We start from the raw sequence: 12,121 nt of genomic DNA, 5'->3' as shown, positions 1-12,121 counted from the left end.
ATTCAGTAGTGGAATGTGTGTCTGTGTATATCTGTGTTTGAGAGAGACTCCATTCTTGTGTCTCCTGACAGCTTCGGCAAAACTTAGATGGGCTCTTGAACCAGCTGAAGAACTTCCCTGCACGGCTTCGGCAGTATGCCTCCTATGAGTTTGTTCAGAGGTTGCTGAAAGGCTACATGAAGGTAGGTGACTGTCACATGTGAGTACTGGATGTCTTTTCAGAAGACACCTGCTCACATCCTGTTTGTCTGCTGCACAGATAAATATGTTGGTAATTGAACTGAAATCTGAAGCGCTGAAAGACCGTCACTGGAAGCAGCTGATGAAGAGGCTTCATGTTAATTGGGTGGTTTCTGAGCTGACCCTGGGCCAGATCTGGGATGTTGACCTCCAGAAGAATGAAGCTGTTGTCAAGGATGTACTGCTAGTGGCACAAGGGGAAATGGCTTTGGAAGAATTTTTGAAACAGGCAAGTGATGGGAGTGGGTATCAGGCTGTTGTATGGATTTGACTGTGTAAAATGAAGCGTTGTCATCTACATATCTCTGTCCCCAACGTTTGGTGCCCTGCAAATGCTGAGTGCTGATTTGTGCTGGTAATGGCCTCCTTCTGGCTCCCCTCAGATACGGGAAGTGTGGAATACGTACGAACTCGACTTGGTCAACTATCAGAACAAATGCCGCCTGATCCGAGGCTGGGATGACCTCTTCAACAAGGTCAAGGAGCATATCAACAGTGTGTCTGCCATGAAGCTCTCTCCATACTATAAGGTGCGCTGCCAGGACATTTTTTTGCACTCAAGGATTACACCTCAGGTGTCTGTTTATGTAAAATGTGGATCAGACAACTTGGTAGTACCCTAGTGTGCAATGTTTTTTCCTGGGACAGGGTTTCTCTGTAGCCTTGGAGCCTGTCCTGGAACTCGCTCTGTAGACCAGGCTGGGCTTGAATTCACAGAAATGTGCCTGCCTCCACCTCCCGAGTGCTGGGATTAAAATTGCGCAGCCCGGTCCTAATTTGCAGTTTTCTATGAGCTTTGACATATCCCTGAGGGAAAAGGTTAATGGTTGAGCTCTGCCCTCCTGTGTACCCACCAGGTTTTTGAAGAAGATGCCCTGAGCTGGGAAGACAAGCTGAACCGGATCATGGCTCTCTTTGACGTGTGGATTGATGTGCAGAGGCGCTGGGTCTATTTGGAGGGCATCTTCACAGGCAGTGCAGACATCAAACATCTGCTGCCCGTGGAAACCCAGCGCTTCCAGAGGTATGGCTGGTTCCAACAGGCTCAAGCGCAGGCAGGGCTAAGGAGCCTCTGCAAAGGCTGACCAGCTCTCCTTTGTTCTCTAGTATCAGCACAGAGTTTTTGGCTCTGATGAAAAAAGTATCCAAGTCTCCACTTGTGATGGATGTTCTGAACATACAGGGAGTACAGAGGTCTCTGGAACGGTTGGCAGACCTCCTCGGAAAGATTCAGAAAGCATTGGGGGAATACCTAGAGCGAGAGAGATCGTCTTTCCCCAGGTGAGTCTGAGGGAGCCAAGTTCAGCAGTGCTTTGCTCCCCCTTCCTGGTGTCATTCAGTTTTGATGTCAAGGGTATCCATGGCCAACTCGCTGAGTCATCTGCCTAGCAGCACTGGTTTCTAATGCCCTCTGAACTCCCAGTTTTCCACCTCAGTTTACTAAACTAATTTTCCGGGCAAGCCACTTGCTCACTCCAGGGTCTAGCTCTGCTACTTCCTGTGTGACCTCTCCTCCTTTCCAAGGAGTTTGCTATGGCGAGCGGAGCAGATATTGTCAAAATGACTTTAGTGATTGACACTGAATTCTTCCAAATCTTACTGTAAACTTGTCTCTCACCAAGCCCTGGCAGGTATTTGCATGAAATTTGAGTTAGGCTGGAAGTTTTCCTTTCTAGCCACCTCCTCCTGTACTTAGATATTTGCTTAGTCACACTCTGCACCAGGTAGTAGCCACTGGGTTGTTTTGATTTCAGGTTCTACTTTGTGGGTGATGAGGATCTGCTTGAAATCATTGGAAATAGCAAGAATGTAGCTAAGTTACAGAAGCACTTCAAGAAAATGTTCGCTGGTGTTTCCAGCATCATCTTAAATGAGGACAACTCTGTGGTCCTTGGCATTTCGTCTCGGGAAGGAGAGGAGGTAGGTGCAGTACATCTGTGGCTTAGGGACCTCTCTCACACACTTGCACTTCTTAACTCTTGAAATGGTTTTATCTTCAGGTTATGTTTAAAACTCCAGTGTCTATCACTGAACACCCCAAAATCAATGAATGGCTCACTCTGGTGGAAAAGGAGATGAGAGTCACCCTGGCTAAGCTTCTGGCAGAGTCTGTTACAGAAGTGGAGATTTTTGGAAAAGCAACTTCAATTGACCCAAATACCTACATTACTTGGATTGATAAATATCAGGTAATCTTTAGTAGAAGTGGGCAGTTTGAAGCTCTGACTGACTTGTAGTCTAGCTCTTTGGGAGGTGAGACAGAAAGGCTACCCCAAGAGTGACACCCCATCTCAAAAAAAGTGACTCTCTGATCTCCTGTCTTGTTTCTTTCAGGCCCAATTAGTGGTGTTGTCAGCCCAAATAGCCTGGTCTGAAAACGTGGAGAACGCACTAAGCAGCGTTGGGGGAGGTGGCGATGTGGCCCCCTTACAGTCCGTGCTGAGCAATGTGGAGGTCACTCTCAACGTGTTAGCAGACTCTGTCCTCATGGAGCAGCCCCCTCTCCGGAGACGGAAGCTGGAGCACTTGGTGAGCCTCATGCTTGACCCTGTCTTCCCTCGCAGCTCAAGTGGCAAAAGGAAAAGAGACTTAAAAGTGGATCTTGGGGGGGGGGCTAGAGAGATGATTCCATGATTGATTCCATGATTAGAAGCATGTACTGCTCTTCCTGAGGACCTGAGTTCAGTTCCCAGCACCTACATCAGGTTCAGTAACCCCAGCTCCAGGAGGATCTCTGACCTCTGTGGGCATTTGCATTCATGTGCATATCACACACACACACACGCACGCATGCACGCACGCATGCACATAATTAAAATAATAAAATGAATTTTTAATGGGCCTTTAATATTAAAAGAAAAGTAAACTGGGAGTTGTGATCTACGCCTGTAATGTTAGCTTTGGAGAGTTAGAGGCAGGAAGATCGGGAAATCTAGACCAGCCTGGTTTACATGAGACTTTTGCCCGTGTTCTAGTGAGTGTACATAGGCATTCAATGTAGACTAGGGTAGTCTTGGGTCTCCAGTCCTCTGTAAAGGTAGTCTTGGTGATACCTAGATTGATAAAGTGCTTGCTGCAATAGCGTGAGGGCCTGCATTCCAGTGTCCCAGATCCTGGAAAAACTGCTCGAAGAACAAAGGTGGAGTCCCCTAAAACGTTACCCCCAGAGTTGACCAAGGCCTCTGCGCACACTTGTGTGCCTGTGTACATACACCCACAAAAGTAGGGTGTCTTATGGAGGAGTTGGGTGCCTGTATGGGAGTAAGAAGGTGACCAGCTTTTTGAGAGTGTACTGTTTCCTGTCATCTTCTCCCGAGAGGGGTGATGGCAGCAGCACGGTGGTACAAAGTGGACACCCCTGGAGTAGACACGAGAAAGAGAAAACTGTTCTCTTTCTTGTTCAGCTGCACAGGGCTGTTGCTTATAGTAGGTTTTTGGCTTTTGTGTTTTCTATAGCTCTGAGTCTGTGATACTGTTGTGTGAGTATTCCACTGTCCCTGTGGATAAAGTTCTGTTTGGGGTTTGGAATATTTGCTGCTAGTCGCTATAACTGGGCCCGAATCCTAATATAAGCAGATAGGCTGCAGACACAACGAACACATCTTACTTTAGCTTATGGCAAATTTTCGCTTCCTCAGATCACAGAGTTGGTTCACCAAAGGGATGTGACCAGGTCCTTGATCAAAAGCAAAATTGACAACGCCAAATCTTTTGAATGGCTCAGCCAGATGAGATTTTACTTCGACCCTAAGCAAACTGACGTGCTGCAGCAGCTGTCCATTCAGATGGCAAACGCCAAGTTTAACTATGGCTTTGAGTACCTGGGTGTTCAAGACAAGCTGGTGCAGACACCCCTCACTGACCGTTGCTATTTGACAATGACACAAGCTCTGGAGGCCAGGCTTGGAGGCTCTCCATTTGGTGAGTTATTTCTCAAATCTGCACAGATGGCGTCATGTCACCTGTAATTTTTACATATTACGCTGAATGTTTGGATGTGTTTCTTTATCCCATGGTTTCTACATTCTAAAATCTTTAATTTCCTTGTATTTATTACATCTGAATTTTAAAATACATTTATGGCTCTCTTCAAGCTAAGAATTTACTACCAATTAGGTAATGAATTTGAGTACTAGATTGCTTTTCTTTCAAATAACAGGACCTGCTGGAACCGGGAAGACAGAGTCAGTCAAAGCCCTCGGCCATCAGCTGGGGCGCTTTGTCCTGGTCTTCAACTGTGATGAGACCTTCGATTTCCAGGTAAGACTTTTTTTCCTCACAATATCTAAAACCATTAAGCTTCCCCTCTCAAAAGACTCAGTATTGCAGGCCTTACTTACCTGGTGCCGTTCTGAGCTGACAGAGCCCAGCACACACACTGAAGTCAACTTGACCTTCATACTCTCAAAGTTGACTGTTATTGTTTGTCGAAAATGGTCATTGCCTGTCTGTCTGTGTATTTATGTATCTGAGACTGGGTTTCCTTATGTAGTCCAGGCTGACCTGGCACTCATAATCCTATCTCAGCTGGGCTAGCAGGCTGCACTGTCCCTGTAGCAGTAACTATTCTCCCTTCCCAAACCAGGGGTCAGACCTAAACGCTAGGCAAGAGTGCTTCCCCTGTGCTGCACCTCCGTCTCTGCTAGCTGACATATGTCTGAAAACAGTGACTATTATGGAAAGGGTTTTCTACACTAACAAAGTGACAAGGAAAAACCAGCTTTGTCGAGGTATTGGCACAGGATGGAGATGCATTTCTCGGTGCATTTTTGTGATGGTGATGCTCTGCGTGAATGAAGAGTGACTCACTGAATTTCTGCATTGGGAGGTAGACATTTTGAAGGGAGTAGTTGAAGGTTTCAACAAAGTGTTAGACAAGTCAGCTGCGGTTATCACAGGCTGCACACCTCAAACTACAAGATGTCTCCGCACAGTCCTGGAGGCTGGAAGCCCACTGTGGTTTTGTTAGAATTGGCTCCCTGTGTCTAGGTGCTGCTTTCCCACTGTCTGAGCACGTGTCTTTTCTCTGTGTGCAGAGGGGAGCGAGCGGCGGCAGGAAGAATGAGTTCTGGTAATTTACTCTACGAGAACACCAGTCCTCTGACTAGTGTCTCCCTGAACTTTACCTCCTTAGGGCCTCTGTCCAAATATAGTAATGTTGGAGTTAGGACGTCGAAAGATGACTTTGGGAAGAGACACAAGTCAGCCCATAACAAATGGTTTAAGTTTCTTTGGTTCCTTTCGTTCTAGGCAATGGGACGTATCTTTGTGGGGCTTTGCCAGGTGGGCGCATGGGGCTGCTTTGATGAGTTTAACCGCCTGGAGGAGCGGATGCTCTCAGCTGTGTCCCAGCAGGTGCAGTGCATACAAGAGGCACTGCGGGAGCATTCCAACCCTAACTACGATAAAAGTAAGACTTTCCTGTGGGTTTTTTGTTGTTGTTGTTGTTTTATCACTGAGGAGCTGGAGGGAAATCTGATGTGAAATCATTTGCAGTGTAGTTAGTCACGGTTAGCGATTGGTTTCGTTTCCTGGTGCTGGGCAGCACTAGTACCAGTTCCTAGTCCTGAAGCAGCGCATCCTCTGCAAGGCCAAGGTCACAGCCCCATTCCCTTCTACACGTGTGGCCTTCAGTGACCCTTTCTTCCATCATCGCTGGGAAGCCAGCCTCCTGTTTTTTAGGGTTTTTTTTTGTTTGTTTGTTTGTTTGTTTTTCGAGACAGGGTTTCTCTGTGGTTTTGGAGCCTGTCCTGGAACTAGCTCTTGTAGACCAGGCTGGTCTCGAACTCACAGAGATCCGCCTGCCCCTGCCTCCCGAGTGCTGGGATGAAAGGCGTGCGCCACCACCGCCCGGCGAGCCTCCTGTTTGACATCAGTGTCCCCACCATCTGATTTGTAGGGTGAGTCCTCTGTCAGCATAGGAATAGGTGTCCTGAAAGACTCTGGGGGTAGCATTTCTTCTTGTATCTAACAGCCCAGGCACATGTGGTGAAAGTAGACTTGGCACCTGAAGATGTGTTCTAGGCTGGTGCAAGGTTCTCCCTGTCTGTGCCTACCTCTTTTTTTTTTTTTCTTTCTTTCTTTTTTTTTTTTTAACTTTTACTCCATAGCCAAAGCAACTTGTCTTAGAAAGAATCTCCCAAACCAGAAGGAAACAGAATTATCAGAAGTACCCAATAGTCACTCACAGTAAACACATGTTCAGGTGGCTACAGGATTTGTTTTATAAGTTGAGCTGATGCTAAGAGAAGCTAATTGTCATGATGATGATCTCCACAGTCAGTTGCGCCACCCAGATTCACTGATGGGTTTGTTCTGCTGCTGCAGTTGCTGGCATTCTTTGCACACAGAGTCGGGGAGCGGCTGCCTCGGGTGCCTTGATAGCTGCCCCTCTGTGTGCTTGAATGACATTAAGTCTGAGAGGGGTTTTGCCTGGCTGGTGAAAGCAGCCCCTTAAAGCCTCCCCTCACCCCAGGAATCTTGGGCTTTGGTCTTGAGGTCAGTAAGGGAATAAGTGATGTTCTATTAATTTAGAGACATTCAGGTGTTTCTGGTTTTGTTTTGTTTTGTTTTTGGTGTCTTTAGTAAGTTCATGCCATCTAATTTCAGCCTCTGCCCCCATTACTTGTGAGCTGCTGAACAAACAAGTCAAGGTTAGCCCAGACATGGCTATCTTCATCACCATGAACCCAGGCTATGCAGGTCGCTCCAACCTCCCTGACAACCTTAAGAAGCTGTTCCGGAGTTTGGCGATGACCAAGCCTGATCGGCAGCTGATTGCACAAGTCATGCTGTACTCACAGGGCTTCCGGACTGCTGAGGTCCTCGCCAACAAAATCGTCCCATTCTTTAAGTGAGTAGCTGAGAGTCATTCACAGACAGGTTTCTAGCGTGGTAGATAGCTAATGTCCTGTCCGCAGTCCCCACTCTTTCAGACCCCCCCACCCCCCGAGTCCCTGACTTTAACTACTGTCTGCATAAAGGGTGCTTGCTGTTTTTAAAGAAAATGTTTTCACTTTCAGACTGTGTGATGAGCAACTGTCTTCTCAAAGCCATTATGACTTTGGTCTTCGGGCTTTGAAAAGTGTGCTCGTGAGTGCAGGCAATGTGAAGAGGGAGAGGATTCAGAAGATAAAGAGGGAAAAAGAAGAAAGGGGGGAAGCAGTTGATGAAGGAGAAATTGCCGAGAATCTTCCTGAGCAGGAGGTTTGTTTGTTTTTTTCTTTTTTTTTGAGGTTGAATATTTATTCAAGAGGTTATGAAGGGAGAAGGGGGAGAGAGAAGAGGAGAAAGAGACAGAGAAGGGGGGAGCAGAGAAGTGGGGAGAGAGGCAGAAGCGAAGCTCTGAGCAGGAGGTTTGTATACTGGTTTTGTTGTTTTCCCTTCACTTCCTGTGTACTGTGTAACCTAGGCTAACTTTGAGCTCGTAACTATCCTCCTGCCTCATCCTCCCAAGTGCTGAGATTATAGGTATCCACTACCACACCCAGCTTACAAGTGTTCTGCTGATTTCTCGAAACATACACATTCCGAAATTTACCGTAGGACACTTAGGTCAAGACCTCCGAGTTCTCAGTAGGATCTCCTAGCCTGGGATGAATTGAGTAGACTATGGCGTTCCCGTGGTGATTTGATGGAAAGGATGTGAGTGAGTGTTGCTTACATTGTTGTGTGCAGCAGCCCTGCTCCTGCCTCACAGCGCCCCTCCCCCACCCATAGATTCTGATACAGAGTGTCTGCGAGACCATGGTGCCCAAGCTGGTGGCAGAAGATATCCCACTACTCTTCAGCCTCCTGTCAGATGTGTTCCCTGGAGTTCAGTACCACCGTGGGGAGATGACAGCCCTTCGAGAGGAGCTGAAGAAAGTGTGTCAGGAGATGTACTTGACTTACGGCGATGGAGAAGAAGTTGGAGGAATGTGGGTTGAAAAGGTAGTGTAACTTGCTGCTCCCAAGGCCACAGGCTCCTGGTCATCTCAAGAGACCTGTTCATCACGGCCAGCGAGGGCATTGGTCATTTAGATTTGCCCAAAGCTTATTGTCTCCTTACTAACACATACAGATGACAAAACTTGAAATGTCTCTCACATGTAGCTAACTCTAAAAGTGCTGGCTAAAAGTATGATTATGGTGGAGATTGGGCTTATGCCCTTGAAAAATCTGCATAAGGATTTCCTAGTGCCACGGGTTACCTGATCTCTTCTTGTCCATGGTCTTTGGATGTATCCATACTGAGAAAGCTTGGCCCAGACTTCCTGCTTTATTTAGAAATGTCTTTGACATGTGCTCCCCATAATCTTGGATTTTCCAGGCTTTTAGGAATCCAGGGGACGTGTTTCTTGCTCACTGTCACCAGAAGTGGCTGCAGAGCCTGTCTCTCTTGCCCTGATGGTCTCAGTGCTGATCTCTGGCTCTGCAGGTTCTCCAGCTCTATCAGATCACCCAGATTAACCATGGCCTAATGATGGTTGGGCCTTCAGGAAGTGGGAAGAGCATGGCTTGGCGTGTGCTACTGAAGGCTCTGGAGAGGCTTGAGGGTGTGGAGGGCGTGGCCCACATAATTGACCCCAAAGCCATCAGCAAAGATCACCTCTACGGAACGTTGGACCCCAACACCAGAGAGTGGACAGATGGACTCTTCACTCACGTGCTGAGAAAGTATGTTTACTATGGTTGAAGTTTCTATTTCAGGGACTAGACTATAGGACCCAAGCGCTTGTATGTACTGTGTTGATTGACTTCTTCATAAAGTCCATAAAAATAACAGAATCCATTGGGGAGGGTGAACATTTTAAATTTAGGTATCCTGGTTTAAATAAGCCATTTAAATTTTTTTTCAATCCAGGATCATAGACAATGTGAGAGGTGAGCTGCAGAAGCGCCAGTGGATTGTCTTTGATGGTGATGTGGACCCCGAGTGGGTGGAGAACCTGAACTCGGTGCTAGATGACAACAAGCTCTTGACACTGCCTAACGGGGAGCGCCTCAGCCTGCCACCCAATGTGAGTAGCCACCAGTCTGTCCAGCAGAGTTTACTTACCACAAGCATGGCTCTGGGGAGACGTTCCTTAGGTCATAGCCCCACCTGCTAGTCAGTGTTTCACTTTCCAAGACTCCGTTACCCCATATCATCTAAAGTGGATTGTTCCAGAGATACACAGCTTAGAAGTTTCAGGTAACTTTTTGTTTGTCTGTTTTTTAAAGACAGGGTTTCTCTGTGTAGCCCTGGCTGTCCTGGAACTCGCTCTGTAGACCAGGCTTTTATAGTCTGTTCCTAGGATTTTTCTCTTCACTGCTTACTGTTGTTATCTGTTCTCGTGCTGGTTTGTTAGTTGATATTTGTTCCCATGTGTAGGAGATGGGTATATACGGAGCTCAGTGCTGTCCGCAGTTCAAAGCGTCATGGGGAGTCTCAGAGTTGTCCCTGCCGATGAGGTGCCAAGTGGCTGGCTGTGACTGCTGTGAGGCCCACAGGAGTGGCTGGGAGGGGGACTATGGGAAGCACTGTGAGAGAGAGGTGCTGGTGTTTGTGTCCAGGTTGAAGCTTATGGCTCAGAGACAAACCAGAGATTCTGGTTTAGTCTTAAAGGGTGTGCTTCTCACATGACTTGATAAATCTCATCAGGACCTTTTGGTGACCAACTGTCCAGTAGGTTCTGACACTGATCAGATAGCAATGATCTTGTGAGAGAGCTGACTCTGGGGTTACCAGTTTACCAGTGAGCAATCTGGGCAGGACACCAAACACTGGGTGCAAGTGCAGATACAATGGGCCTGTACTTGAGGTGGGTGTGTTTGGGTTTGTAGAACGTGGGAGCCACATCTATAGGAGATACCTGCTCACCAAGGCTTGCCATGATAGCACCTTGTGAGGCAGCTGGGGCCCCCATGCCACCAGGAATTTCACACCAGGTGGAGCTTCTTACCCAAATTCTTAAGGAGTAAGGTTATGAGTATTGTAACCATAAGAATTGTAAATTTTTTTAAGTGCAAAAAGTTTAGAATTCCCTTTTAAGTGTGCGTATAGGTAGAGGATTTTTAATATTCAAGTTTCTGCCAAATTTGTATCATTAAATTTGTCTAATTCTTCCTCCAAGGTGCGAATAATGTTTGAAGTGCAGGACTTGAAATATGCAACCCTGGCCACAGTGTCTCGCTGCGGCATGGTGTGGTTCAGTGAGGATGTACTGAGCACAGACATGATCTTCAATAACTTCCTGGCCAGGCTGCGCAGCATCCCCCTGGATGAAGGGGAAGACGAGGCACAGCGTAGGCGGAAAGGCAAAGAAGACGAGGGTGAAGAGGCTGCTTCTCCAATGTTACAGGTGTGCAGACTGCCTGTTCTCTGAGGGGCCCACAGGTCTGGGTCCGTGAGGGTGGGAGTGAGAAATCCAGCACTCAATAGAGTTTTAAGGAGCCAGGTTTGTGTTGCAACAGCTTTTGAGGAAACTCACTGGGCGAAAGTGAGAACTTAAAAGGAGAAAGCGAAATGACTCAGTGCAGTGGTAAGGATACTTGCCTCCATCCCCACTGGCCGGAGCTTCATCTCTGGATCCTGCGTGCTGAAGGGAGAGAGCCAACTCCCACAAGTTTTCCTCTGCTGTATACTGTGGCACTCATACACAAACACGCACACAACACACACATTCTCTCTTACTCTCTCACTGTCACACACACACACACACACACACACACCACAAGATAATTTCAAAAATGAGAAAAAACAGGTAGTAGTGGCGCATGCCTTTAATCCCAGCACTTGGGAGTCAGAGGCAGGTGGATCTCTGAGTTCAAGGACAGTCAAGGGTACGCAGAGAAACCCTGTCTTGAAAAACAAAAAGAAAAAAATGTAAAGTGCTCTTTCGTATACTTTTTCTTTGTAGTCCATCAATGACTGCTGTTATCCATGTTAGTGGGTGAATGGTAATGTCCCTGAAGAAGCATTAGGATGAAAAAAATAAGAATTGAGGATTGGCTGTTGTAGCATTACTCGAAATTATTTATTTCAAGGTCACATGACCCTCCCACAGACTTAGGATAGATGAAACCTCTGCAACAATTTTTTTAAAGATTGTGTAGTTCATGCTAGCCTGAAATTCACAATCTTCCTGCATGAGCCTTCCAGATGATGGCTTCCTCCAGCATTTTGAAATGGTTGTTGTACATTTTTGTTCTTTCTTTTAGATTCAGAGAGATGCAGCAACAATTATGCAGCCATACTTCACGTCCAATGGCTTGGTCACCAAGGCCCTGGAGCATGCCTTCAAGCTGGAACACATCATGGACCTGACACGCCTGCGCTGCCTGGGCTCGCTCTTCTCCATGCTGCACCAGGCCTGCCGCAACGTGGGACAGTATAACGCCAACCATCCTGATTTCCCCATGCAGATTGAACAGCTGGAACGCTACATTCAGGTCAGGGGGCGTCCTGGCAGCTAGGAGTCTTCAAAACATTGTCACTTGAGTATGCTGTTTCTTGGGTGAAGGTCAAGCGTTTACAGGGAAGCAGGGGCTAAGAGAGAAGAACATAGGTTGTCCACTGTCCAAGAAGGCTTCAAAGCCAGCTCTACCATCACTGTCTTTGATTTTGTTCAAATTTTATAAAAATTAAACTTAATTTTTCAATAGCGCTATCTGGTCTATGCCATCCTCTGGTCCCTTTCTGGAGACAGCCGGCTGAAAATGAGAGCAGAGCTGGGCGAGTACATCAGACGGATCACCACCGTGCCGCTGCCCACTGCACCCAACATACCCATCATTGATTATGAAGTAAGCATAGCTTGTTACAGCCTTTACCCCTGGTTCTAATTTGTGAGTGTTATTTGTCCTGGAGCAGCCTGTCTTGAATTTGACTTTATCTTTTAGTGTCTTTGGTTTTGCA

At 47.0% G+C, this 12,121-nt stretch overlaps 1 protein-coding gene across 1 annotated transcript in view; it reads left to right on the top strand.

The window, feature by feature from the left end:
* Dync1h1 (dynein cytoplasmic 1 heavy chain 1) overlaps positions 1–12,121 on the top strand; it is a 68,033-nt gene that overhangs the window by 28,265 nt on the left and 27,647 nt on the right. The window contains exons 19-37 of the mRNA XM_057782821.1: positions 72–182; positions 260–469; positions 624–770; positions 1,098–1,264; positions 1,348–1,521; positions 1,995–2,160; positions 2,241–2,429; positions 2,575–2,769; positions 3,879–4,161; positions 4,400–4,500; positions 5,491–5,650; positions 6,850–7,093; positions 7,263–7,446; positions 7,960–8,172; positions 8,660–8,898; positions 9,086–9,242; positions 10,338–10,565; positions 11,425–11,655; positions 11,869–12,009. Of these exons, the coding sequence (XP_057638804.1) occupies positions 72–182; positions 260–469; positions 624–770; positions 1,098–1,264; positions 1,348–1,521; positions 1,995–2,160; positions 2,241–2,429; positions 2,575–2,769; positions 3,879–4,161; positions 4,400–4,500; positions 5,491–5,650; positions 6,850–7,093; positions 7,263–7,446; positions 7,960–8,172; positions 8,660–8,898; positions 9,086–9,242; positions 10,338–10,565; positions 11,425–11,655; positions 11,869–12,009 (3,540 nt within the window). The remainder of the gene's footprint in view (positions 1–71; positions 183–259; positions 470–623; positions 771–1,097; positions 1,265–1,347; positions 1,522–1,994; positions 2,161–2,240; positions 2,430–2,574; positions 2,770–3,878; positions 4,162–4,399; positions 4,501–5,490; positions 5,651–6,849; positions 7,094–7,262; positions 7,447–7,959; positions 8,173–8,659; positions 8,899–9,085; positions 9,243–10,337; positions 10,566–11,424; positions 11,656–11,868; positions 12,010–12,121) is intronic.

This window comes from Chionomys nivalis, chromosome 10, assembly GCF_950005125.1.
Source record: "Chionomys nivalis chromosome 10, mChiNiv1.1, whole genome shotgun sequence".
Lineage (NCBI taxonomy): Eukaryota > Metazoa > Chordata > Mammalia > Rodentia > Cricetidae > Chionomys > Chionomys nivalis.
This window is presented reverse-complemented; position numbering and strand designations above follow the sequence as displayed.